Genomic DNA, 26,569 nt, shown 5'->3' on the forward strand with positions numbered 1-26,569 from the left:
AGTGATAATTTGAATATTTTGACAATGAAGCTAAGCTCCTCTGCTGCCTGGTCTGCGAACTTCTTGTCATGTGCACCCTTGCTGGCGGAGCAGGAGAGAGCCTCCATCTCTCTGAACTCATGACTTGGTATTATCCGTTGGTGAGATGGGTAGGAGCAAAGGAAGAATCATCTAGAAGAATGTACTCTCTTGCTTCAATGATTTTTAAAGCTCTTTAAAAAAATAATGCAGTTCCTTTGGAGACTACCCAGTTAAACCAGTAAATGCTGAGGGGGGAGACCATGGAGATTATCTGTGGTGTGTTTGTACATGCAAAGTGAGGAATACATGTAAAACACATTCTCCAGATGAGTCAGAGAATATGCTCACCTCCAGTTTTTTCCTGAATTGTGATAGGTTATTTTTAAACTTTCATTGTCTAAAAATTATCTTAATTTTTGTTTTTTAACTTAAAAAGATGTTCCTGTGCAAAATAAATGGACATAGCCATTTTGATCAAATTAGAAGAAAACAGGAACCCAAGTGAATTAAGTCACTTAGGTGAGATATGATTGGCTTTGTTTCATAATAGATTTATCTTTGTGCTGGTTAAGAAAATCCTGAAAAGCTTTGGCCCTAAGAGGATCAACTGGTTAGAATAGCCTTAGTCAGAAGAAGCCAAGTTTTGTAATGAATTCTTAGAGAGAGATACTGGTTTTGGAATGCTCGCCATGGATCAGTGGTGCAAAGCTGGCTGCAGACTGAGCTCCTCAAGACTTGGGGAAAACATAAATTCCCAGGGCCTTGGTGATACGGTGTCAGTCTGTGTTGTGGCCTAGGAATCTATTCTTAAAAATATTTCCCTGGTAATTCTGGTGTATAGCCAGGTTTGGTTATCACTGAATTATGTATTCAGTTAAGAGACTTCAGCCTTTGTACCCTGTACATGTACTAAAACTGTACATTTCTATGAAGCTTTTGTTGAAAATGAATGCCCACTGGTTATTACTTTTTCAATTCATAATTTGTTTCAGGTTCTGTTACCGTGTAGATTTGCATACCTGTTTTATGGTATTTTAATACTGTTGGTTTAAAAAAAATACAATTTCCTCTGAGTGCTATTTTGAATATTTTACGTAAGCAATTTCATGTTTGTTTCTACTTGCAGAAAGCAGGGGAAAACTTCAGGGTTTGTCTAATCCCGTTGCAAGTAGGACGAAAGATATAAATACTTAAAGGTCTTCTTGGGCAAGATTATAGGAGATATTGAAAATATTTTAAGTTATATTATGAACTTCATCACACCTTTGAAAGCTATCAGATGATCTAAATGTTTAAGACTTTTGCCATATGGTAGATCTGAGGTGTTTTAAAATTAATGCTGGTGGATCTATTGAGGTATTATACTACAGGTTTTAAATTTTAAAATTGCTCTATTAAAATGCATGAAAAAATAGAAAGTCTCTACACATTATCAGTTGGGTGTGTGTGTGCTCTTAATATGAAGCCCAAGCTGCAGCATAATGAGGTAACATTTCCCCAGCTTCTTTCACTGAAGATGTACAAGATCTCTTCTTACAGGTTTGAATCCTCAACTTCTGGGAGGACTCCATGACCACCTCAAAGCTGATATTTCCTGTCACCAAACAGGTATGCACAAAGATAGCTTTTTAAAATTATTTCTCTCTGGGCATGTTTTTAACAGTTGCTTGGAAACACATACTAAAGTTGGTTAAGGATATGTGGGAAGTTCAAGGTACTTCAAAAAGTTTCTAGCAGAGATTAAATACATTTCCCTGTCAACTATGAAGTACCCTAGAACAGAACTCTTAACTGACCTTTTTTTTTTTTTTGGAAAAGCATTTGTATACTCTGAGTTTCAGGGAATCAGATAATGCAGTTAGGAACTTTTTATGTCCTCTGCTGTCCCCCATCCACAGCCTCAGTAATACCACAGATCTATGGAATTTTCTGCTGACAGCTGTCAGTTCAAAAGCTTTAAAGCTGTCCTGCTCGACTCTACTCCTCATATGTGTACATAAGATGTGTAAAAGGTTGCTCTCCCCTTTGTGGAAGACGTTGGCTGATAAGCCTAAGGAAGATGCTGGTCACAGACCAGTTGTGCTAGGGAATCCAGCTACAGGTTCTGAGGCTTTATTTGGAAATACTGTAGTAAAAGCTGTTGCTGAAGTCCATGCTCATGTAGACCCCTAGGCAGGAAGGATGACAAAGTATAAGTGGAAAGCGCGTTTGGCGCCAGTCAGCTCAAACACCTGGGTCTGGCCTTTGGCTGCCATGGTGGTCATTGGTGACACTTCTGGGGCACTCACTGTGGTGCTCTGCTTAGTACAGTATGTTATCTGCAGGTCTTATTAGTCAGTGCAGAGAACTTCAGTCTCTGAACTTCAAGTTTCCTCATCTGGTAGATGAGGATGAAGATGTCTTTCTACCTATGCCACATGACTGTCAAATGCAAATTACTAGACAAAAGAGCATAAGAGTCTTTTATGAGTTTGACTGAAATACAGTATTATTTTACCCATATGACCTTACTAAGTAATATTTTGATTAATTGGCCAAGAAATTAAAATTTATCCCAACATGGGCCAGTATATCTACGAGGAACTGAGAAAGGTGCTGGCTATCCTGATTAGGGGGCTGTGGGGTAATCTTGCCATTGTATCTTCTGTTTACAATGTGATTGACATTCAAAGACTGGGCGTGATAACCAGGAAGATCCTGGAATGTGTCTGCCCAGTGTTGGGTGGTGAATGTGGGCTGAAGACAGGTAGGGGATGGCTAACACACCTGGCAGTGTCTGTCTTAGGAGTTGAGCAGGACAAGCCCAGGCAGGAGGGGACAGTGCAACTGCTAGGCAAGCAGGAAGGAAGAGCAACTTGGGATATCACTATAGGCTACTGGGAAGGAGCAGCAAGCATGTGGTGGCGGGAAATGGGGCTTATTGTAAGCAAGGTGCCTGGCCTTCAGGGTGACGGGAGCACAGAACAGCACATTGAAGCTGCCTCAGATGGACTGTAGGATGGACCACACATGCGGATTACCAGGACAGCTACTTAGAGAGTTCACATTCCTCCCCATTGAACTGGGTATGATTGTAATGGTTTGTTAAACAAACAAAAGACCTAAAGCTGTGAATGGGGGAGAGAAAAGGCTTAAGGTGAAAAGGAGAGGAGGCCATGCTTGCTTGTGTGCCACTCTTTTTAAGCTTTCTCCCCCATTTCCTTGACATTCCTTTCTCCCTTTCAGAAAAGCCAGTGCAGGAGCTTGGAAACACTGCCTTGTCTCTCGAGTGCCATTTCCTTTTAGAATGGAAACTTTATGAAATGTTTTTCATCTTCAAAAATTAAAAACTGGGGTCCTTCTAAACAACCGCTGATAAATATTTTTGTATTTCAAATGAAGTATTTCTGGATGAACACTTCTCATTTGAGTTTATTGGACATGACATGGAAAGGCAAAGAAGAAATTCTCACTCCGCTTCGGGTGGTAATTTTGTCTAATAATAATAATAATAATAAAACAGATGGTGGGCAGGCTTGCTTTTGGAGGACTGGGAGTGAGCATTGGGATGCATGTAGCAGTTTTACCTTTCTCAACTGTGCACACAGTTTAATAGTAAAGTGAGTTCTGGATGCTCATCAGTTGAAAAAGCTTGTGAAAAAAAAGTATAAATAGTCAGTTAAAACTGCCAATTACAGTTGTGTCCATTGGGTCCAGATTTGCTTTCAGGCTCATTTGTATAAAAAGATCCATTTAAAGTTTCAGAACAGTACTTTTAAATCTGCGATTTCCTCAGGGTAACAGTTATCCTCAGGGGAGGAATAAATGATTACTGGTAACATTTTCCTGTGTAAAGCAATGTGTTGATGAACCATCCCCACTTTCAGCGGCTCCCAGATGCCTCTGCTTGGGTTCGGACGCTGCCCCCTTTGTGTGCCCGGCTCTGGCTGCTCTCCTTCCACTCACACCTGCCTTCCAGCCCCGCCAAACCACACCATCCACGCTGCCTGCCTCGTGCCTCTCCGCTTTCAACAGCAAGCAAATATTAGGGATTCTCTCTGCCTGAAATACATCCTTTCCCTTTCGTCCACCTGGTGTGCTCTGAGACTCAGTCCAAGTAGTATTTTTCAAATTTTAGGAAGTACAGATACCCAAAAGGAAAACCAAAGAAAAGTCATGTGTAATTCTGCCACCCAGAGATACTTTGCTCGCATCATCATCTGTACTTTCAGGCCTTTTTCTATTTAGAGATGATGATGTTTTAGGACCAAAACAGTCCACCCAAGTCTTTTCCAGATCCCATTTAGCTTTTAAATTTCAAGAGATTTTTAGCTCATGAATCTGGTTTCCCGTCATCTGTGTGAGTAGTATACTTTTCTTATTTCTTTTCTCAGTATGAGCCTTTGCCCTCACACTTACTGGGAAGGAACCAGGCTTTTCTTTTCCCTAGAATGGTAACCGTATTATTAGGACAATAGGCCCTGCCACTGATTAGGTAAGTTTTGGTCCCCCGTGCCCTACGCTTAGTCCCAGGAAAAGAGAAGCATACCCTAAAAGGGCCTAAAATCCAGTTGTGGGCAATTTGTCAGGAGGGAGGAGGAGGATATCTTTTCAGCTGTTGCAAAGGAATAGACCGCATCACTGACTTTAATGACTGAACAATCTTCTCATACCACAGGCTCTGTCCGGATCTTGGGATCACTCTCTGCCCTTCACCCCCTCTGTGCTACCTAGAGTTCATTAGTAGTAGTCTTCTTAAAACAAGGTCTGTTCCATCTCAGCCTGAGAACCAACCCTGGACTTGCCTGTCTGGACGCTCATAGCTATTTTGCTGTTTGCAGACATTTGATATTTCTTCCTAAATGTTTATGTGTATGTGGTGGGAGAGGAGAAGTGTGGAGGAGTTGAGAATCTGTAAAGGTCCTTCCTTGCCTCCTCTCTGCCAGGTGACTATTATTTGGAGAGACCCGCCTGTAGAAGTGCTGGGGCTCCGTCTGGGGGTCCTGAGCTGTGCGCACGCCCTGCTTCCACCCTGTGCAGGTGAGGGAAGGGGTGTGGGCATGCTTACACACCGGGTTCAGACAAAGCATCCCTGTGGTGATGGACCCCTGCTCGGCAGTCATCCTTCGCCCCCTGGTACTGTGGCGTCTTAGTCTTCTGTGGCTCTTTGAGGTCCACATTCCTGGGCTTCTGCCTTTCCATTGCTTCTTGGCACTTCCTCCCATTCCAGTTGACACAGAGTCCTACTGGCACTTTCTGCCCACTTGTACCTCCTCTCCTCCCACCCTCCTCATTCTACCTCCATGTAGAACCCCGTGGCTGGCCCTGATGATTAAATAGGTTAGATGTTATCTGCAATCTGCTGAATACATTGGAACCAAGAAAGGCTCCCACCAGTAAAACTTCTTTCAGTAAACTAGGCAACCAAACAGGGACTTTGAGCTATTAGGGTTTTGTTGTATACCATCGCCATCTAGAAAGTATTTTGGAACATCTTATCAAGCTTTTTCCCAGTGCAAACTTAATTCTCATTTTATTTATTTTTATGCCATAGACTTGTCACTACGCTGTCTTACCCAAGAGGAACTGGGGGAATTGAGAGGCCAAAGGCTTTTTCTATCCTCAGAGCCTCTGGGAATTACACGTCCCCACTGGCCTGCTTCTGCCCTGTTGCAGGGCAGAGTAGATATCCTGAGGGAGGATCAGTCTTAGCTGCAGCCTGCTGCAAAGAAAACAAATTCCTCTTACACCCAGGACAGCTCACTTTACTAAACCCATTCTGGGGAGAACAAACACTGGGAATCAATGTTGATCCTAAGAGTTTACTGATATGATCAGAGGCCACCCATGTAGAGCTCAGAGTCATTTATAAATTCACTTGCAGAAGCCAGATTCAGAGTGGTATCCACTTACCTGAAGCCAAGGAGATCATTTGCTCTATTTGGCCCAGAAGAGTGCCTCAGCCTTCCTCCATGCTGCAGCTCTCCCTGCTGTCGTCCTACAACCTAATGCCCACTAGGCACCTTTAAATCAGCACATCTGAAACTGAACTCCCAACTCTGTTTTGCTGGATTCTTCTTCTGGGATTTATCGTTCCTTTCCCTCTGCCACCACAGTCACCTCTTTCCACAAACCTAATCTAAGTCCTAATCTAAGTAGTCTGTTTACAAGTGTCATTGCAACTTGCCCCCTCTGCCTTTCCAGGCCACTGTTAGCTCCTCTGAGATGTGGCAGAAGCCCAAATGGTCTCACTACCCTGATCCCACCACTCTCTATCTAGGATGTAACACATCCTGTCATAATTATTATCAAAAAAGTATAATCTGATGACACCCCCTTATAATGAATTCCTGTTGCCTGGCTCCCAGGCCATCAGTCCTGGGTCATCCTTGCCCCTTGTACTTCAGTTCCCCTCAGTCTTCTGAGGCTCTTTGGGGCATAGATTCCTGTGCTTAGGCCGTTGCCATGTCTTCTTCCCATTCCAGCTGAGACAATGTTTTCTTGGCATTCTTTACCTACTTTTACCCCTTCTCTCCCCACCTCCTTCATTCTACTTACACATTATACTCAGAGTTAGTGGCTAGCCTTGACTAAATAGGTTAGTCAATTTGTTAAAATGTTACAATGACAAAGCCTACCTTCCCCTAGTGCAAGGGAGCAATACATCACCGACTCTTCATGATTTGGTCTTTGCCTCTCTCTCCACCCTGTGTTATCCACAGTTTCCCTATATTTGCATCACATTCTAGTCATATTAAATAATTTATTTTCAGGTGCCCTGTGTTGATTCAGCCCCTTGGCCTGAAATAGACCACCTCTCCCTTGAACACCAGGTAAACTTACAGGCTCAGCTTTAACTTTGGCTTCTCCATGAAACCTCTCTAGATGTCCCACGTGAGAGATGATCACTCCTTAAACAACTGTATTCCTTATCTACTTAGAATTTTAATAATCATTTTCACTTTTTTCTTGAACCATAAGTCTTTACAGAGCAACTTAATTGTATCGTATCTGTTAATTCCCATCTTTGAATTGCTCATGGCCTGTTCATGACTCCAGTCTTATTTATTGCCTCTTTTCCTCTCACTAGACATTACTGGGTTTTTCCTGACTTTATATTTTTTTACCCGTCTTGTTGATTTAAAAATTGAATGTCATTCCAGAGTGTTTGTATGGGTGGGGAGATGTTAAGAAAACAGAAAATGTCAGATGTGATAAGTATATGACAAAAGAAAAAGAAAAAGGGAAAGAGGGCTTAAAGAGTGACAGGGGAGGGGTGAGGTTGGTTGGGGATATTAAGTAGGTTAACCGGGTTTGGAGTTTTGCCAGTCAGGCACAATGAAGAGGGAAGTCCTACAGAGTAGAAGGTACAATGAAGTGATTTTAGTGATGGACCAAGAAATCTAACCTGGATAAAATTTTTACACATTTTCATCTGTTTATTAGCTATCTCAGGTTCCCCTTGGTGAAAGTCTTATTATTGTATTTTTTTTTGTTTTTGTCTAAAGTTTTAACAGTAAGTCTATAATTTGGAATTAATCGTACATAGATGTGTGTTAGGAATCCAGCTTCCTTATTTTCCATATGGATAACCAACTGCTAAGTAATCCATTCTTTTTCCAATGATTTCAGTGCCAGCCCTATCATATATCGTTTCCCTACAAAGGTGGGTCTGTTTCTTGAGTATTCATTCTACTCCATTGGTCTACTTGTCTGTTCCTGTGCCTACCTCATACTGCCTTAATTACTGTAGCCTTTTTTTGTTTTTTAATCTTTTGTCTCTGGTCTCTCATCTGTTTCTTTTTGGGATAAATCATTGTATGATGATGAGAATGATCCAGTAGAACTTCGATATTCTTCAACTTTTCCTTTTCCATATAAAATTTAGAATGATCTTGCCAAGTTCTAACAAAGAGCCCTGTTGAATTCTTATTAGTATTGCATTGAATTAATACATGAATTTGGAGAGAACTGACAGGTCTCTCTGTATCTCCATGTTCATGAACATGGTATATTTCTCCATTTATTTGGTCTTCTTTAATGTCTTTCAGTACTATTTTATAATTTCTCCTTAAACACTTTGTACATCTTTTATATTGATTCCTAGATATCTTTATTTTGGGGCTAATGTATATAGTACTTTTAATTATATTTTTCTTTGCTCGCATTTAGAAATGCAGTTGATTTTGTATTTTGATTTTTGTAACTAGATACACTGTCAGACTTTCTAATATTCTATGTGTGGATTCTTTGGAGTTTTCTATGTAGACAGTCACCTGTAAATAATGAAAGATTTATTCCATTTTAATTTTGAATTTTCGTTACTTTTTATTGTTTATTGTATGGCGACAACTTCTAGCACAAATGTTTAAAAAGAATGATAATAGGTAACTTCAATCATATCATGAAGATAGTAAACTTTCATTAATTTAAACATTATCTCCTACTGTTTTTCTGGTCTAACAATACAATACATATTTTAACTACTTAACCTATGAATTATTTTACTGTTAATTAGTTTCTGGCTTATATTAGCTGAGTTATGAAAGGTTGCTTCTTTCATGAGCGTTAGGACTAGCAAATGTAAAAATAGCAGGTACCCTCAAAATCTGCCACATTGGCAAATATGAAAGATCCTAAGAAGCATCAGGGGGTTTATTACAACTACAGATATTTGGCTGCTCTCCTGAGTGAGTTTTGACTCCAGTGCCTGTCCATGCCTCTGGGTTTTTGCACTTGCCTGCCTTTAAAAAAATAAATAAATGAAATAAAATGAAAACCTGTTCTTTCATGGATTTTTCTCTCTCTAGGATGTTATTGGTATTTATTTTTGCAGTTTTCTACTTTCTATAGAGGCTCTTTTCTTTATTCTAGATACTTTTGCACTATTTGATCTATGTCAGTTTTTCCTTCTAGATGCTTTCTTCTGATTTCTGGTGATCCTTGGCTGCCTGCTCAGGGCTTTTCAACAAGGGCTTTGTTGCGGGGTAATGGCAGGTAAACCCTAGGGACTGACATTTGTCTTTGTCATTAGCTCCCATTTCCCAGAGAAGACTTCCCCAGTCTTTTTCCCTGGCTTCCAGAGATCTGAGAGCCAAATAGGGAAGGTATACAAACTTCCACTTAATTCACTGTTTCATACATAGTACCTTCATTTCATACCTTCTCCTGGGAGGGGGTCGGAGGCCTGAAATCTTCACTAACAGACTTTCAGCCACTCTGTTATTATACTCACTCTCACCCCCACTTCCAGAGGTACCTAGTGCCCACATTGCTGAGACTTTTGATGGCTTCTGCAGGGTAAATCAGGTTGCTCCATAGCTTTTCATTGCTGGCTTAGAATTCAGCTTTCTTAGTTCTGCTAAGTCAGTTCTGCTTGTTTACCTGCTTCCCAGCTTCCAGAATTTTGTTGCAGTTTTCTCCTTTCCTGTTATCTTAGGCTGTGTTTTTTAAAAATCTCAATACTGTTTTAGTAGAGTTCTAGGAGAGACTGGAGCTACATACTTTTATTAAATAGCCATCTTTAACTAAATATTACACTATTCGTAAGTAGAAAGTTAGCACCCTGTCCTTTTTCAAATTTTCTAAGTCTAGTGCATAGATTTGATATTGCGAAGCTGTGGTGTAATCAACTGCATGGCTTTCTCATTAATTTTTTCTCTATTTGAATTATAGATAAATATTTCACTTTGGTATTCTTGCTCATTTTAGGCCTCATTTCTAAGAAAATAAGAGCCTAGTCACTTGGCTGACAATCAAGTTTCCCAAGGTGACAGTTTCCAAGAAGTCAGTAGGCAGCAAGGCTGATCTGTCCCACAGGTGGTGGAGGACTTGCAGTGGGTGGCTCTCACCAGAGCAGAATAGAGGGGCCGGTCAGTCAGTGCTTCCCAGCCATGACTGCAAATGCAGTCAGAGTGTTCAGACATTCACATAGCGATGCCTACTAGGCAGTTGAACAGTTCTGGAGGGAACACAGAAGAAACTTTCTTGTTTGTTCTGGGTAGGTTCTTATCAAACCCATTTTTCTCTAATTCAGCCATAGTTTTTAGTGATCTATTTTTATCTCCACCACAGCCACCATAGCCCAAGCCACTGGGGTCTCACCTGAACCATTAAACTGACAACCTCAGTGGTCTCCCATTTGTACCATCTCACCATGTGGAAAAAGCTCATTCCTCTGCCTGGGAGTGTCAGGGAAAAGCAGGACTTTGCCAGGTGGACAAGGGTGGCCGAACATTCCAGGAAGGGATATAGGAAAACACAGAAGTGTGAGAGAATGTGGCACACCGAGGGCCTAGCAGGCGGTTGGTTGCCTTAGGACCACCGCGTGGGAGAGGGCTGCAGGCACAGTGGAGTGAAATGTTTGTGGGTCCACCATAGAGCTGATCCCAGGCAAGAGCCTTCTTCCAAGTATCAGCTCAAGTGTTAGTGGATTTTAATGATAATCTATTACTACTTCATTGAGGATATATATAAAAATATCTATGCTTTTTAACAAAATATTTTTTTAAAGGTTGACAAGTGAACCCCTATGATTCTGAGGGCTGTATTCCCTCTAGTTGAAAGGTAGGCCTGTCTTACATTAAAGGGTCTGCTAAATTACTGTCTGTCCCCATATTTGATATGAAATTTGTTTTTTATTGCTTGAAATTCAGAAGAACATTCTAACAAAACCCTTTTGTTGATTTGATAAAATGCAGTGATTAAGGCACAAAATATATGGCCATGGATTAGGAAATGCCCGTTACACTGTGAAGAGTCTTAACTGAATTGAAAGCATGGAAAGGGATTTTCTCTTTTCCATCTAGGTCAGTGTCCTTTTAATCTGTTTGAATCTAGGGCCACTTAGAAAATCTGAAGAAAGCTATGGTCCCTCACCTCATAAGAACACTATGCACATGCCTCCTAATTTTGCTCAGAATTTCAGAGAATGCAAAGCCATGGGACATGTACCCCTGCTCTAAGTTACGGCTGAAAACCCAGCCATGGCCATCTGGCAAGGCACTCATCCGGGCCTTCCATCTAACCCTCGACCCAGGTCATCAGCCCTATGAGCACCTCGTTTGCTGATTGGTCACATGATGGCCCCAAGTCTTCTGACCGTACTTGCTCAGATAGAACACCTAACAGATTCTACGGTGCAGTGCGCAGTAAGGCAGGGGGGGAACAACTGCCTGGGGGTTCTGCATACCACCATCTTTCTCCTGCTGCTGTTTTTGGATAGTTTTTTCATTTATGAGACTTCCTACCAAAGTCCTTCAAAGCACTGAGACTGAGAGCGCGTCTCCTCTCTAGAAGTCTCCTACAGCCAAATAAGCAAGGAATTGCCTCCCAGCCTGCTCTGTGATTGGCTGTTTCATATTCTGTGAGTGTAAAAAGAAACAGAACCTCTTTAGAGGCCCTTTTTAAATTGGCTTTAACACATTTTATAGAAACAATCCCAAGTTTGGGGAGGATCAGAGAGAGGGAGACGTTTGGAGTGATGATGCAGTCAAAAAAAGGACTTGAGTACCCAGGGTGGAAGACTAAAAATGGAAATTCAATTTCCTCTCAGAAGGGGGCTATTCATTGTGTCACTGGGACAATGGAAATAGAAGCCAGAAGTCACAGTTTATTTTGAGAATGTTGTAAAACATTTGTCACGTTAGCCGATTGTGTTACCCAGCATCAGGGATGTCCTAGAGCTGCACTTGTGCTCTGACCTCTCCCGCTACCATCATATACCCCCAGCTCCTAGGGAACACAGTCCTTCCTGGCTGTTGCCATATATATATATGTTCTTAGTCCAAACTGATCCTCTCTCATCCTCAAAATAATCAGCATGAACAGAATGAAGCAGATGGCACAAGCCTTCTTTGGCTTACTGGCAGATCTGTATCACTCACTCAGTATTTTTAGAATCAAGAGGATTGAAAATTATGTCCTGAGATGTTTTGGGGGAAGACTTACTATCTTTCCAGGGTGACAGGTGTTGAAATATTACTGTATTTACGACTCAGATGCAATCTGAATGTCAAATCACAGAACAGACTGATTTTCATCAGGACCATGCCTTTGTCAGTTGTCTGTTAAGGATTGTTGGTAGTTTGCCAAATAATAGAAAGTTAATCACAAGTCTGTTTTAAGGATGTGGCCAGAAAGCGCATCAGGTTTCAACCAAAGATTGGAATCAGCAGCAGCCAGCTAGTACTGGTCAAGTACTTGGTGATGGGAGACATTGTATTATCCACGTGGTATATTTTTAAAAAATAGCTGAGCTTTGTTCCTCAGCCACAGTGAACTTATAGTCAGTTGGGAAAGACTATTTTTATATAAGTTTGTAATTATATCATGAAAACTGCAAATACTTATATTTGAAGGTCCACATTTATGCATTACACAGGGTGAATGAAAGGTTACAACTATTTGTGAATTTAAATTCATCATTAGAAAGACTTCATGGAGACATTAAAGAGTGTTCACCATCATGTAGTTAATTCAATTCGATATGAAGGACTAACTTTGCACTTACTTTTGGTCTAGGTTTACTCAATACACAGTCCCCAAACTCATAAAGTCTTGGGAAAAGACACTCATGAAATAATTAAGTACAAAAATGTTTAAGTACCTTGACTTTTGTTGTTCTTTGAAAGTTTGATGGGGAACAAAGAGTTAGAGGAAATGTGTATCATTTTTTAAATTTAAATTTAAATAAAATTTGGCCATGTCTAAAACTCCCTGATTATATATATACCTACCACCTTTGAAGGCCCAAGGGAAATGTAGGAAATGATGCCTTTGACTGTTACTTCTGAGTCTAGTGAAGTGGCTGGGAAGTAGATCTGGGAAAAGGCAATGCTAAGGGCAGGCACTTTTTTAAATTGAATTAATCTTTTTTTTCCTTTGCATTCTTGGTGTGTTAGGAAACAGTCAGTCAAAGCTGCTGTCTGCTGATAAATAAAGAATGCAGGCTAAGTTTTACACCCTCATATGTCTGCTGTCCACGTGTGAGCAGGTGTATTTTCCAGACTGCTGGGTCCTCCCAATATGACTAATGGGTGCCAATCCCTGTGTAGGGAAAGAATGTTGTCCTCTTTCATTACACCCCCAGCTGAGTGGCTTGAGCCCCACGCCAGTGTGCAGCTGATCGTCTCCACTTTGGGTCCCAGGCTCCCTGAAGAGCGTGTTTTTGCGCGGTGTGTTTATAGAAGCCAGTGTGCTTTCAGATCCCTCTGGTTCCAGCTGGTTGTCCCCACAGCCCATTTACATGTGTCAGGTGGATATCGCAAATGAGGAAACTGAACCTCAGGACATAGCTAACAGATGGGTAGGCTGAGATTTGTACTGGGGGAATCTTCCCACTGTCTTCACAGAACAAGTGATTGCATCTACATAAATTCCTCTCACGCTTCAGGGAAACACCTGAGGATGAATCAGCACATTTGTGTCTGAAGGAAAGCATAGCTTGGCCTTCTTCTATTTGGACAGTGAAACTTAGAGTCAGCCTGTGCTACCTAGTACAGCAGCCACTAGAATAGCCCCCTACATGGCTATTCAAAGTTAAAGTAAAATCTCAGTTTCTTTAGCATCACATTTTGAGTGTTCAATAGCCATCATATATATGATATTTCCATCATCACAGAAAGCTGTATTGCATATACAAGTCATCTCTTCTAAAGCAAGAATTGGAAAGAATGAATTGGGAAGAAAAATCGAAAACAGTGTGTATGTGCAGAAGATTTAGTGTGAGAAAAATATAAAATCCTTACCACGAAATCAGCTCTTTCTCTGAGTGACTAGTGCTCTTTTGAGTTCAGCTTTAAAGAGAACAAGGAAAAGATGAATTCCAAACTTCATATATTGTATGTATATTTTAATCTTTTTTGATAAACCTGGAAAGAACACAGAAGCAATTTTAAGTGAATGAGTATATTTAATGATGATAAATTCTTTGCCTTACATAGCTGGGCCAGTATTACAGTCAGATTTAGGCTGGATGAGAAGTAGGACACATCATGAGACCTGGCAGCAAAAACTCGGCCACACGGGATAGAATTCCTGGAAGGAACTACTTTGTCTCTGGCCAGGGTTGTTGAGGATGCCTCGGAGTAGGGCTGCACACATGGCCTGGAGTAATGTGCGGGAACAAGTAGCTGGGGGAGCAGGGCTCGGACAGAGCCAGAACATGGGTTCAGTTCAAGTAACACTCGGTCACAGAGGACCGAGCATGTGCACGCTGCAATCAGAAAGGACTGGTGCCAAGATGCTGGCTGGAAATGCCTGTGTCCTTAGCTTTGGATCAGTGCTGAAGCTTCAGGTCAAAGTGCACGTCAGCGCTGAAGGTTCCAAGCAGGTGGGGCGGGGCAGTGAGGGGTATCTGCCTGGTGCCAGCTCTGTGAACTCTGACCTGGCACTAAAACATCTGAGCTAGTTGACAAGAGCCTGCTGCAGTTTTTACCCATTAGAAAAGGAATGTATGTTTGTGTCAATGTGCTATATGCTGGTATTTTTAAAGATGCCTGAATTATTAGGAGGAAATTTCATCCAGCCGGACTCCAGCTTTCTGATCTGAAAGTAAATGAAAAGTAAAAGTGAACCATCAACAATAAAGGGCAACTCTAGAGACTTGGCACTCAATGAATGACTGCAGGAAACACATACCTTGAAGACCTGTTGTGATGGGTCAGTTCATCATGAGTGCCCTGCTTATTTGTCAAAGTTCAGAAAGTCTAGCCTGTGTACAAAAGCTACTCCAGTGTGTTTAAAGTAGTATGTGGCAAAAAAAAAAAAATCTTTTTTTTTTTTTTTTTTTTTTCAGTATTAGCTCTCAAAAGGTTAGCACCCATGCCACTGAGAGTTACTCTGTAGAATAGCACAGGATTCTAGGCAGCCAGGGTTTTACTGTGTTGTTCCTGATGCTGACTCAAGACTGTTCAGGCTCCTCAAATTATGGTACGTTGGTGCAAACAGAAGAGCCTGGTGCTTGGGGATTGCTGTTGGGTTGGAGGGCTGGTGATAATTTGCGCTTTAAACAGGTCGAGGAGGCAGCAGGCCCACCTCCTAGAAGTGGCCCTCCAGGGGTGGGGCTGGGAATGAGGAAATGGCCCCATAAATGAAAGGGGAAGAGATTTAGTAGAAAAGTTTACTCGAGGATGGTGCCTTCACATCTAAATGACTCCTCAGCTTTCACCTAAGCCATCAGTTTTGTTTCCATGGGGGTGTTTTATCTCCCTTCCAAAGGCATCACATCAGTGAACTAAACTCACTTTGTTCACACTTTGTATCATAGAGTCAAGTCCTTTGCACATATACTTACAAACAAGTGAACTTGCATGTGTACAAATTCATTTCCTCTCATCTGGATGTTGAGACAGGTGTGATAAACCTGCTGACAGTGAAGAGGCTAGCCCGTGGTTTGAATAAGCAGGGATGAGTCTGGTTTGGCACCAGTAAAGTGCTCTCTGAATTGCTGTGCTGAGCCTCACCGTGACATGCAGTCATGGTCTGTAGCAGGTAATACCAAGTCTTTGGAACTAGCTGTCTCTGTCAGAGAGAAAGTGCACTTCATCCACAATCAGATCACTGTGTGCCTGACTCTTACAGAACAATCAGGTGGATGTATATGCAGAAGTACCTCCTACAGCACACGGGGACGACAGAGAAGTGCATGATGGAGCCACTTAAGGGGCCACGTTGGCTCTGGGTGCTTGTAGGGGAGCACTGCTTTCCAATGGCTAATGCGAGAAAACTGTTCCTCTTTCTCCACAGACAGTCTGGTGATGCAGGACATGCCTCAGCTCTAGTGATGCCGATTACCTTGCTGCTCCTGGAATCTCATCGTTGTCTCAGACTTCCTCCTTCCAGCCTGAGACTGCATATAAAAAGGAATGTGGGAAAGCAGGAAGCAAAGCTAGTGGTAACCAAGGGGCCCACGTCTGGGTAGGCCCAGGCCCACAAAGCTGCCCCTCCCCTGGTCTGGAGTTCAGCTGCCGTGGCTCTGCTGATGTGCTCAGCACCATCCTTCATTTGTGCTTAAATGGCACAGCATTTGGTCAGCGCATCTGAGAAGGAAGGTGTGAGAAGTGAAGCCCATGGCCGCCTACCCCTGCCAATTATGTGGCAAGACGTTCCTCACCCTGGAGAAGTTCACGATCCACAATTATTCCCACTCCAGGGAACGACCTTACAAGTGCTTGCAGCCAGACTGTGGCAAAGCCTTCATTTCCAGATATAAATTAATGAGGTAAGAGACCATAGAAAAGGTACGTACTTTTCCAGAGACCTTTATGTGGCTCTGGCCAAACTGGAAGGGGAGAGGGATGGGGAATGTGGGTGCATGTTAGCCTTTAGAACTGGATCTTCAGTGTTTGCTGTGGTTTTACGTGACAGTTTTGCTGTGCGATGTCAGTTCATTCTTTCAACAGATATTTCTTGGGCTCCTATAATATTTCAGGCCTGAAAATAAAAAGATGAAGGGACCCATGGCTGGAGAGAGTCATGGAAGCCCAATTAAAATGTGACCTAAGTGCTTTGGCAGAGCTTTGAGGTGGAGGCTTCTCAGAAAGTTGGAATCTTAAGCTGTAACATAAAGATGACTGGGAGGCGGACCGAGAGGAGCTTCTGGGAAAGCCCCGGGCCTCAGCCGTAATGCACGCGTGTACAGAGGGGGTTTGGAGGAGGGATGGGGCTCAGATGTAGGCAGGAAGAAAGAACTCGTAACCCGCATTCACTGTCCTAAAGGCTTTATTCACTCTAATGATCCTAAAGAGCAAAAAACTTGATGTGATTAGGATTTCGGAAAGAGGGCTCCAGTAGTGATTTGGAGGAGACGGAGGAGGCAAGCAGACCGATGTGAGGGCTGGCCGAGGGCCTGACGGCATGGAGAGGAGGGAACACCTCCAGGAGGACGTAAGCTTTTGGAGCAGGTTCTCAGCTTGGGTTTAAAAGCCACCCTAGAAAGTGGGATTCTGTTGGGTACACAGACATGGGGCGTGTGCACTTAATCAGATTTTCCTAGGCACCCACGGTACACCAAAGGATAAAAGCCTCTGTTTTAGCAGATGAGTCCTTTTTTTTAATGATGCATTTAGTCTGAATTAGTTCTTGAGTGCCCCTGAGGTACTCATTTCCATGAGGGAAGTGAATATATAAGATGTAGCTACTACCTCCAAAATATTTTTATATCACAGAAAAAGATAGGATGTACACAAAATGGGTAAGTTGTGCAGTATCTGATTGTCAGTGAATGCTCTGTGTGCTGTGTGCATGGTGCTCCCAGAGCTACACAGGAATGCCCAGCAGTTACCTAGTTCAGAGAAATGTGTTATTTTCCACTAATATTCATGAAATGAACTTTAAAGCTTCAACTTTCAGACTAGTCACATATAAATGCATAGATGAGTCAAAATTTAGCAAGAGAGGATTTCCATCTGAGTGGTATTAACGTGTGCCACATTATTACATCTCCAAGTGTCCCTGAAGGAAGGCCTTAGAAGGAATTTTAAAAGACATAAAATATGCTCCTGGCCTGAGAATACCACTGTTGCAGATAATGTAATATATGTGATGATTTTCTTAAAAGCCTATAAATGCTTAGGTTTTTTTGTTTTTTGTTTTTTTACTTTGCCCATTTTTTAAATTAAGGTATCATTGATATATAATCTTAAGAAACAACACTGTGGTTACTACATTCACCCATATTATCAAGTCCCCCACCCCAGACCCCATTTGCAGTCACTGTCCATCAGCGTAATAAGATGCCACAGAGTCACTACTTGTCTTCTCTGTGCTACAGTGTCTTCCGCATGACCCCCCCCCCCACACACCATGTGTGCCAATCATAATACCCCCTCAATCCTCTTCTCCCTCCCTCGGCACCCGCCCTCCCCCACCCCTCCACTTTGGTAGCCGCTAGTCCCTTCTTGGAGTCTGTGTGCTTAGATATTTTTAAACTTTTAAATTCAAATGTCTTTGTACTTAGGCTGATCTCTAGTTGCCAAAAGATTGAGTGCCTACTATGTGCACCAATTTTGTTGCAAAGGCTTCCTGTTTTGCAACAAGCTTCTTACATGCACAGTAATTATCCCTACCTGAATACTGAAAGCATCGTTTGCTGCAGTTAAGCCACAGTGAGAATATTATGACTGTGGATAAAGACTGAAACACGTATAGGAGATAAATATTTGGAAAAGACAGCGGAGCTAACAGATTATTGGAATGACAGGAATTAGGTGGGATTACTGTGGTAAACCACACTGAGGAAGATGTCTTAAGCAATATTTAGGAGGTGGTAGTTCAAGCAAGGGAAATAACTTGTTCAGTTAAGAGTGTGAAGTGAGGCAGAAAAGGGAAGTAGTGCACTTTGTGCAAGAGCCCCCTGCCTTCCACAGCCACCACCATTTCTTCTCTGGCCTGAAGCAGTGACCCAGCAAAGGAACAGAAGCCTGGTAAAATGGCAGGATGCTCTAGGATTTGCTTTAAAATACATAAATAAATAAATAAATAAATAAAGGCCAGCTTTCCATTCCATTTCCCTCAGTTGCGACATAGACTCCATTTTACAAGCAGAGACTGAAGGAGAAAAGTGACTTGCTTCACTGGAAAAGAGAACAGGGGTCCCAGTGCAGCAAACAGGGAAAGCAGTTAGATGAAGACAGCAAAGGGAAGAAAAGATGATTTGGCAAAAGGCAGGCTGACGTCCTTGGTTGAAATCTTAATGTAAGCAGTTACCACTGAGGGATTTTAAGGTCGCTGGCATGATCCAGGTGGCACACAGAGCCGGTCTTTGGGGGTCACTATAGGGCAGACTGAAACCCGTGGTTTTGTGGGTTGTGCAGCAAGAGGGATGAAAACAAGTTGAAGTGATTTCAGCTGTAAGATGGTGGTGTTCTAGATTGCACCTGCTGCATGAGTGAGGGATCCATTAAAAGGGGGAGCATTGGAAGCCTAGGAAAGGAAGGAGCTGAAAAATTCCAAGGGCTGGAGCCAGTGGCACTGCCCCAGGTACCTGTGCCCTTCTCACAGGTGGTAGGAGGGGAGCAGGAATGGCGGCGGAAGTACCAGGTGCAGAGCTGTTAATGTGGCATTGACCGCCCTGTGGGTGATAAGTGAAATCTAACCAGAGAAAATGTCCTCAAAGAATGTGAAGGGGAGAGAGGCAAGAACAGAAGATCCAGGACAGCTTCGGGGTCCTCTTTATAAGGACTGGACCAAATAGACAACTCTTCAAATGCCAAGTTTGTAGACCAGTACCCTTGACGTCTCTTCCTGATGATGTGTCTATGAGTATCTTGTATAAGAACATGGTTGTTTGCCATCTAACAGCCTCAAAAAACCCTTTCTGCAACTTAAGAGTGAATTCAAATACATCTGGAACTTGGAGACCCCAGCTTCATTTCAGCTCTCAGATTCCCACGGCACCGGCTCCTGTCCTCCAGCGCCGTGCCTGCCCCACAGACCCCACCCCACCCCAGGACATGCATCCCTTCGCATGCTGAGCTCTGGCGTCCTGCAGAAAAGGGCTAGAACTTACTTTTCTTTCTATCATGTACACATAGCAATCTACCTTTTTTTTTATTAAGGAGATAGGAAGAAGATTCAAAGTTTTGCTTTATGTTTAGGCAACTGACAGTTTGACTAGATCATCTTTTTATTTTTTTAACTGGCTTCCAGTCTCCTAGTAGGGACTGACTGTCTTCTAAGCGGCTGCTACTATAGCCCCCTTACTTATTCTTCCCCTAAGAAATGGATCAGGAATGGACAATACAGGGTTAAGGTTGAGTGAAAGGTATGACGAATATAGTTTTGACTTAAACATACTGTCTTTAAATAAATTCTTTTTTATAGAACAAGTTGTTAGAAATTCTTTTGTATCCAAAGTCACAAACTCAGTTGAGTTTAAGTTGTTAGTAGGACAAGCTTTAGCCTCTGAAGGCAAAACATCTGGAAGAGTTTAACTGTTAAAATGGTTATGAAGCAACCTATGTTGTACCTGCAGGCTGCAAGTTGTAATTAAGGGTGCTATTTTATAAGTAATATTAACATGTAGGACTTGATATTTTATATGATACACTGCTTTTAAAGTGAACCTTGTTCAAACTCTGAGGATGACAAACTCGGGTTCCTTATGTCACTGGATTGCATTGTTTAGAAATCTCTTTTTAAATTAAACATTAGGAAAATATGTTGCAGGTATAAAAAAATCACATTATGCCTTTACTAGTGCCTATTTTTATTATAAAATTTTATTTGTAGGATCTAGAAAATACTTTCATTCTTAAAATACTCTTCCATAATCTCCTATTCCCACCATCTAGAGAAAATGGTTAACATTTTAACAGTGTTTCTGTACCCTTCTTTTGCCATTACAGAAACTGGGTCAATTAACGAAACTTTCCCTCTGCTCCTAGGCACATGGCTACCCATTCACCCCAGAAGTCTCATCAGTGTGCTCACTGTGAGAAGACGTTCAACCGGAAGGACCACCTGAAAAACCACCTCCAAACTCATGACCCTAACAAGATGGCCTTTGGGTGTGAGGAGTGTGGGAAGAAGTACAACACCATGCTGGGCTACAAGCGGCACCTGGCCCTCCACGCGGCCAGCAGCGGCGACCTCACCTGTGGGGTCTGTGCCCTGGAGCTAGGGAGCACGGAGGTGCTGCTGGACCACCTCAAAGCCCACGCCGAAGAAAAGCCCTCTAGTGGAATCAAGGAAAAGAAGCACCAGTGTGACCACTGCGAAAGATGCTTCTACACCCGGAAAGACGTGCGGCGCCACCTGGTGGTCCACACAGGCTGCAAGGACTTCCTGTGCCAGTTCTGTGCCCAGAGATTCGGGCGCAAAGACCACCTCACACGACACACCAAGAAGACACACTCACAGGAGCTGATGAAAGAGAGCTTGCAGGCCGGCGACCTTCTGAACACCTTGCACTCCATCTCTCCCCAGTTTCAGCTGAAGGCTGCCGCGTTGTCTCCTTTCCCTTTAGGAGCTCCTGCGCAGAATGGGCTCTCAAGTAGCCTGTCAGCTGAGGTACACAGCCACACCCACAACCCCTCAGAGCAAACCTCCCAGCCTGTACAGCCGCTGCCAGAGCCCCTCGCCCCGCTCCAGCCCATAGCATCTCCCAGCTCTCCTGCACCCCTCCAGAATCACAAGTACAACGCCAGTTCTACCTCATACTCCCCACTTGCAAGCCTGCCCCTCAAAGCAGATACTAAAGGATTTTGCAATATCAGTTTGCTTGAGGACTTGCCCCTGCAAGAGCCTCAGTCACCTCACAAGCTCAGCCCAGGTTTTGACCTGGCTAAGGGAAGTGCTGGTAAGGTAAACCTGCCCAAGGAGCTATCTGCAGATGCTGTGAACCTAACAATTCCTGCCTCTCTGGACCTTTCCCCTCTATTGGGCTTCTGGCAGCTGCCCCCTGCTGCTACCCAAAATGCCTTTGGGAATAGCACTCTCACCCTGGGGCCCGGGGAATCTCTGCCCCATAGGATAAGCTGTCTGGGTCAGCAGCAACAAGATCCCGCACTAGCCATGAGCACTATGAGCCTGGGCCAGCTCCCCCTCCCGCCCATCCCCCATGTTTTCCCAGCTGGCACTGGTTCTGCCATCCTGCCTCACTTCCATCATGCATTCAGATGACTGGTTTTTTAAAGCGTACTTTTCTTATTCTGGAAGGTGTTTTAAGAAGCATTTTAAGCATCAGTTATAATACAAGGAAAGATCTGGAAAGCAGAACTGGGAATATGGCTTATTCAGTGATGACTGGCTTGAGATAAGAGAGTTCTCGAACTGCATGTACTGTGCCAATCTGTCCTGAGTGTTCATGCTTTGTACCAAATTTCCTAAGCAAGTATTCTTTCTTTAATGGAACTGCAAATATTGTCATAACCGACATCCAAACGAGGGCTGCTATATACAGGTGTTTGTCAAATTGAGTTTAATCGTAAGCCATGGTCAGAATAATGTTAACTAAGTAACTTTATGTGGCACTGCCTAGTAAGGGAACTATAGAAAGGTTAAAGGTTTTTCCTCCAGAAAGGGGAAATTTTTAAAATAAGAAAAATAACCTTAATATTGCATATTATAACTAGGCTGTGTATTTCTTTTCAGGGAATTTTCTACCTTCAGGGTTGGATGTAGTTTAGTTATACTATTGCCGTAGCCAACCTGTAGTTTTACAGAAACAATTTCTTGTGGAATAATAGACGTCTCCATTTTTAAAAAGCGTTTTAAATGTAGTTTGAATATTTTCCACAAGATGCTACAATGTGAGTTATCACTTCATTTATCTTAAAGACTAAACTGGTGGTCAGTTCCATCTGACAGAAAAAAAAAATCACTGTGTAACCAGGTTAAGTGGTAAAATAATCCAGGCGTCAGTCAAAAACATTTTGCTGACATTAATATTGATTATATTTTTAACAGGAATTTAAGAAAATATTACTGGAATTTTAAGTATATATATATATTAAACAAGAATTTTCTTTGCTCTGGCTTAAAATACTACTATGCTTAAGTATTATTTTTAATCACCAATAAATGAATGCATTTTAAATTCATCATTTAAGTCAATATTAAGTCAATATTAGTTTTATTCAAAAAGGATGACATTTTGCAATGTAACTATAATCTCTTGAATTTGGTATCTAATGAGTTAAAAAAATATAAAACCTAACCTTTTTTTAAAGCTCCTTTGTCTTTTGTGTTTAGAGGCTTTCTATATGAAGATATATCTTACAATAAACTCTACAAATCCTGCTTGTGGCTTGACTAATTTTTACATTCAACTATACCTCATAACCCTTCAAATCAAGATATACACCACTGTGGCTCCCCAACCAGCTCCCTCACGCCCCCTCCTGGTCATTACTCCCCCACACCCCTCCAGAAACTACTGTTCTGACTTCTGCAGCATCTATTAGAAACTACCTTTTTTGAGTAAAATTATGATTTAAGGTGGAAGCTTATATGCTTCATTTAAATTCACAGCACTAAGAACTTACTTCTAAAAATTACTGCATAGTTTCTGAATCCTACAGTGTCACATAATTTATTTCTGATGCAGAGGTCAGAATACCAGCTACTGAAGTTTAGTCTACCCTGGGCTACCATGATCCACTGGCACCATAGTGCTTATCATCTAACTTCCAGTGCAAATCAGAAATTTACCTATTAGTGGGATTTCTGGCCTAATTTCTGGGATTAGTGGCCTCCTGACTCTGACAAGCCTGTATTTTTTTTTTTAACCTCTAAATAGGGTGGGTGTGGTAAAGGGAAGCCCTCGGTTCCTTTGCCCATTGAAGAAGCCTATGAGCCAAATGTGAGAAACATTAAGGGCTGGCTCACAGTCCTTAACAGTGATGCTGACAGACAATCATAAAGAATGACAGGCATTGCAGACAAGCTCCTCTGGGCTTGCTTGACTGTTATGTGGAACTACCATGGTCGAGCCTTAAACTACAGTTTAACTGGGGGCAGGAAATGAGACAAAAAGGGATGTAGGTTATGTCAGCACTAGGAATCCACTGCTCTGAGGTGTCTGAGTCGGTTCCCATAGCCCTTCTTACCTCCCCAAGGAAAGGCAATGTGCCAGAGCACAAGGACAACAGTGGCTTAACTCAAGCTAAAACCTCTCAAGATCCATTTTTGGAAGCTTCCACAAATACTGTTACATGGCGTAGTAGTCTGCAGTCAGTTTCAGAACATACCTGATTTACCTGAGCATAAAAGCCCAAAAACACAGATCCTAAGAGTTCCAGATAGATTGTATTTGCTACACTACAGGTGGGAGTAGCTTGGGGTAGCCCTACGAAAATTCAGACAGGGAAAATGGCTTAATTCCCAATTTAAGTTCCCTGAGTTTAAGAAAAAAAGATTAAAAAGCATGCATTAAATATAAATGACTCTAAAAAAAGTTTATTAACCCTTAGGATGGCAAAGAGAAGGAATCGTTGAGATACCACCTCCCAACAGAACTATAAAAACCAGTGGGGAAATGAACAGTAGACTCTTCTTAGGATTTGGCCATGATAAATAAATGGCCTGAGGTCACTTCGAGCTTCCTTAGCACAGGGTGGGAAGATGATGATTGTAACCTATTACCTCCACTGCAGTGTTGTCCCAAAAACTCTGCATTGGTTGCATTGGTGTTATGTGAACAATTCCAAATGTATACAAATGGACGTTTAAAATAGAAGTAGTTGTTAATCAATGTTGAAGCCCTTCTCAAAGCTGGGATTTCACAGCTTTGTAGACTGAAGCTAGGTAAAACATTTTCCCAGTAAGTAAATACACTAATACTCCAAAGACTGTTTCAGTAAGAGGTTCTTACTATCAAGCAACATTCTCCTTAAAAACTTAATAAATAATCCAATTAAAAATTTTTTCAAGTGAATCTTTAAAACAAGCATTATCATACAGGTCGGTGCATTGTTGAATGATTTGTTTTGAAAATTTTGAAAGGAGTGAATAAAATTTGAAGCTTGTTTTCACTTGTTCTACATGATGTCTCACAAGGAATCTTGGGTGTGTAAGCAGACGTCCCCCTTTCCTTCCCCTTCGCTGGCATTCCTGGGTACACAGCCGTCAGGCTGCTGGGTTTCAGGGAGACAGTCTGAAAGCAGAAAGAACAGGCATTTACTTTAGAACTGCATTGTTTTCTCAATGAAATGGTCAAATACTAGAGGCCTCTTTAAATTTTTAATTCTTTTGATATTCACAGTATCAAAAAACGTCTCCACAAGAGTCCCATTTAATGTCAGTCAATCTCAGGGAACTATCTTTTCTGGGTGATTGTGTTTGGAAAAAGGGATGGGCCAGTAACCTTCCAGGTCAAAATGAGGAATCATTCCCCACAAAATCAAAAGCTTGAGTATCATTTTCAAGCTGTACATTTAACAAAAGAGTAAGTTTCAAGAGCATACATTCTGTTAACCCAACTCAAGGTCTGCCGGAATTTTTCTTGGGTCTGCCTGATGGAGTGGGTCTCTCTAAGGCTTTCTTAAAGGCACATTAACCAGATCTCACACATTAGATGATCAGCAACACTGGGATTAGGGGTCAATTTTTTTTCTTACCTGGCCTCCAGCAGTTAATCTTTCTTAGCTTTGGTAAATCCTTGTCTGAGTTTTGCTCCAGAAGCAGGGTCCACTGCTAATCCTTTGTAGACATAAACAGATTTGTTATTATGTAAAAGCAAACATTAGCGAGGAAAAAATGGAATGATTATGAAATCCTAGCATTGGATTCAAAAGTCTCTATTCTTCCTTTTTGTTTTGTTTTGTAGCTATAGACAAATAGTCTCTATTCTGGGCCAGATCATAAGGAAAACAGGGACTGTCTCAGGTGCGCCCTCTCTTCTCTGCCCCTCGCCCTTCATTTACCTGGGGATGGCCCCTTCGGACCGCCACCTCAGGTGGCCCACCGTTATGCAATCTGACACCTCTCCCCACTTCTGTTCCAGCTTTTAAAATGTGTCCTGAGTATACCATGTCTACATAGTTCTTTGCCTGCTCTCATGCCAGAAGGGGTTTGATAAGCCTTATGGAAGCATGAGACGCCATTCCTCCCAGGGGTTATTTATGTAGCAATGGACTCATTCCACAAATGAGGTTCTTTTCCCTTGCCCCCAGCAGCGCTGTCAGGTATCGAGATGGAAAACTTGATAGACAGAGGCGTACCATACCACGTTTTTTTCTCAGGCCAGATGGTATGAGACAGGATTCCCAGAGAAATCATTTTTTGTAAAACGAAACAAGTCCCCTCTGCTCTAGAGGCCTCCTTTCTAATTAATCAGTGTTTTATGAGAGGGAATAACCAAACCGCCCACAGAAACTGTGAATCGAACTATTGAAGGACACAGGAATGGAAAGCTTTCAGCATTCATTTTACCAAAGGTCTACAAGTTTTATTTCTTCCAGAGTCAGCAACTGACCCTTTGATACTTATTATAATACTTGCTACACAATTAAATTAGGTAAGGAAGGATGCTAGTGGGGGTAAGATGCTTAATCGATCAAACCCGCTGGCTCCAGAACTAAAAGCACAGCCTGCATCAACAAAGGCGTAAAACGTAATTCACTGAATAGATGACGTGATGCGGCCCTAGAACCCAGAACTGTATTTTCATAGTGACCTTGGTATCGGCATAAAGTTGCTGGAGAAGCTGCTGCTCAGCAGTACCTTCTCAGTTAATCAGTCTCTCTTATATCAAAATCTTCAAGAAAATAGCCACTAGTAGATATTTGCAGAGTAGACTATAAACTTATTTCCCACCTGAACAATAGCATCTTCATGAGAATTCAAGAGGAGCCATACCTTTTACTAAAACAATTCCATATATATATATGTATACTTAATTAATGTGTATATTTTTGACCCAGTTTTCCTAAAGCAGACGAAGATTTGGCTGGCTCTACCTATTAACTTACTTGTGTAAGTTGCTTTCCTTGCCTGTAAACTATGGTATTAACAGTACATTTCCCCCCTTGTGTTATTGTGAGGATTAAATGACTCAGTATATGAAGTGCTTTGAAGAGTATACAGTGTAAATTTGGGTTACTGTCCAATTAGCACACATAACATG

At 42.0% G+C, this 26,569-nt stretch overlaps 2 protein-coding genes across 9 annotated transcripts in view; one reads left to right on the top strand and one right to left on the bottom strand.

Annotated features, from left to right (window-relative positions):
• The window catches only part of PLAGL1 (PLAG1 like zinc finger 1), a 67,646-nt gene extending 44,903 nt beyond the window's left edge, over positions 1 to 22,743 (top strand). For 5 of the 8 annotated variants that reach the window (XM_036906848.2, XM_036906850.2, XM_036906846.2 and 2 more), the window contains 3 exons: positions 1,561 to 1,629; positions 15,748 to 16,222; positions 20,388 to 22,743. In XM_036906848.2, the coding sequence (XP_036762743.1) occupies positions 16,071 to 16,222; positions 20,388 to 21,624 (1,389 nt within the window). In that variant the 5' untranslated portion in view covers positions 1,561 to 1,629; positions 15,748 to 16,070 and the 3' untranslated portion in view covers positions 21,625 to 22,743. The remainder of the gene's footprint in view (positions 1 to 1,560; positions 1,630 to 15,747; positions 16,223 to 20,387) is intronic. The other 3 variants (XM_036906857.2, XM_036906855.2, XM_036906858.2) reach the window with 1 other exon arrangement.
• A 97-nt stretch (positions 22,744 to 22,840) lies between these two features.
• ZC2HC1B (zinc finger C2HC-type containing 1B) overlaps positions 22,841 to 26,569 on the bottom strand; it is a 35,477-nt gene continuing 31,748 nt past the window's right edge. The window contains exons 7-8 of the mRNA XM_057489226.1: positions 25,062 to 25,143; positions 22,841 to 24,598 (exon numbers count right to left, since the gene is read on the bottom strand). Coding sequence (XP_057345209.1) covers positions 25,076 to 25,143 — 68 coding nt within the window. The 3' untranslated portion in view covers positions 22,841 to 24,598; positions 25,062 to 25,075. The remainder of the gene's footprint in view (positions 24,599 to 25,061; positions 25,144 to 26,569) is intronic.

The sequence above is a fragment of the Manis pentadactyla genome, chromosome 12 (assembly GCF_030020395.1).
Source record: "Manis pentadactyla isolate mManPen7 chromosome 12, mManPen7.hap1, whole genome shotgun sequence".
In the NCBI taxonomy this organism is placed as follows: domain Eukaryota; kingdom Metazoa; phylum Chordata; class Mammalia; order Pholidota; family Manidae; genus Manis; species Manis pentadactyla.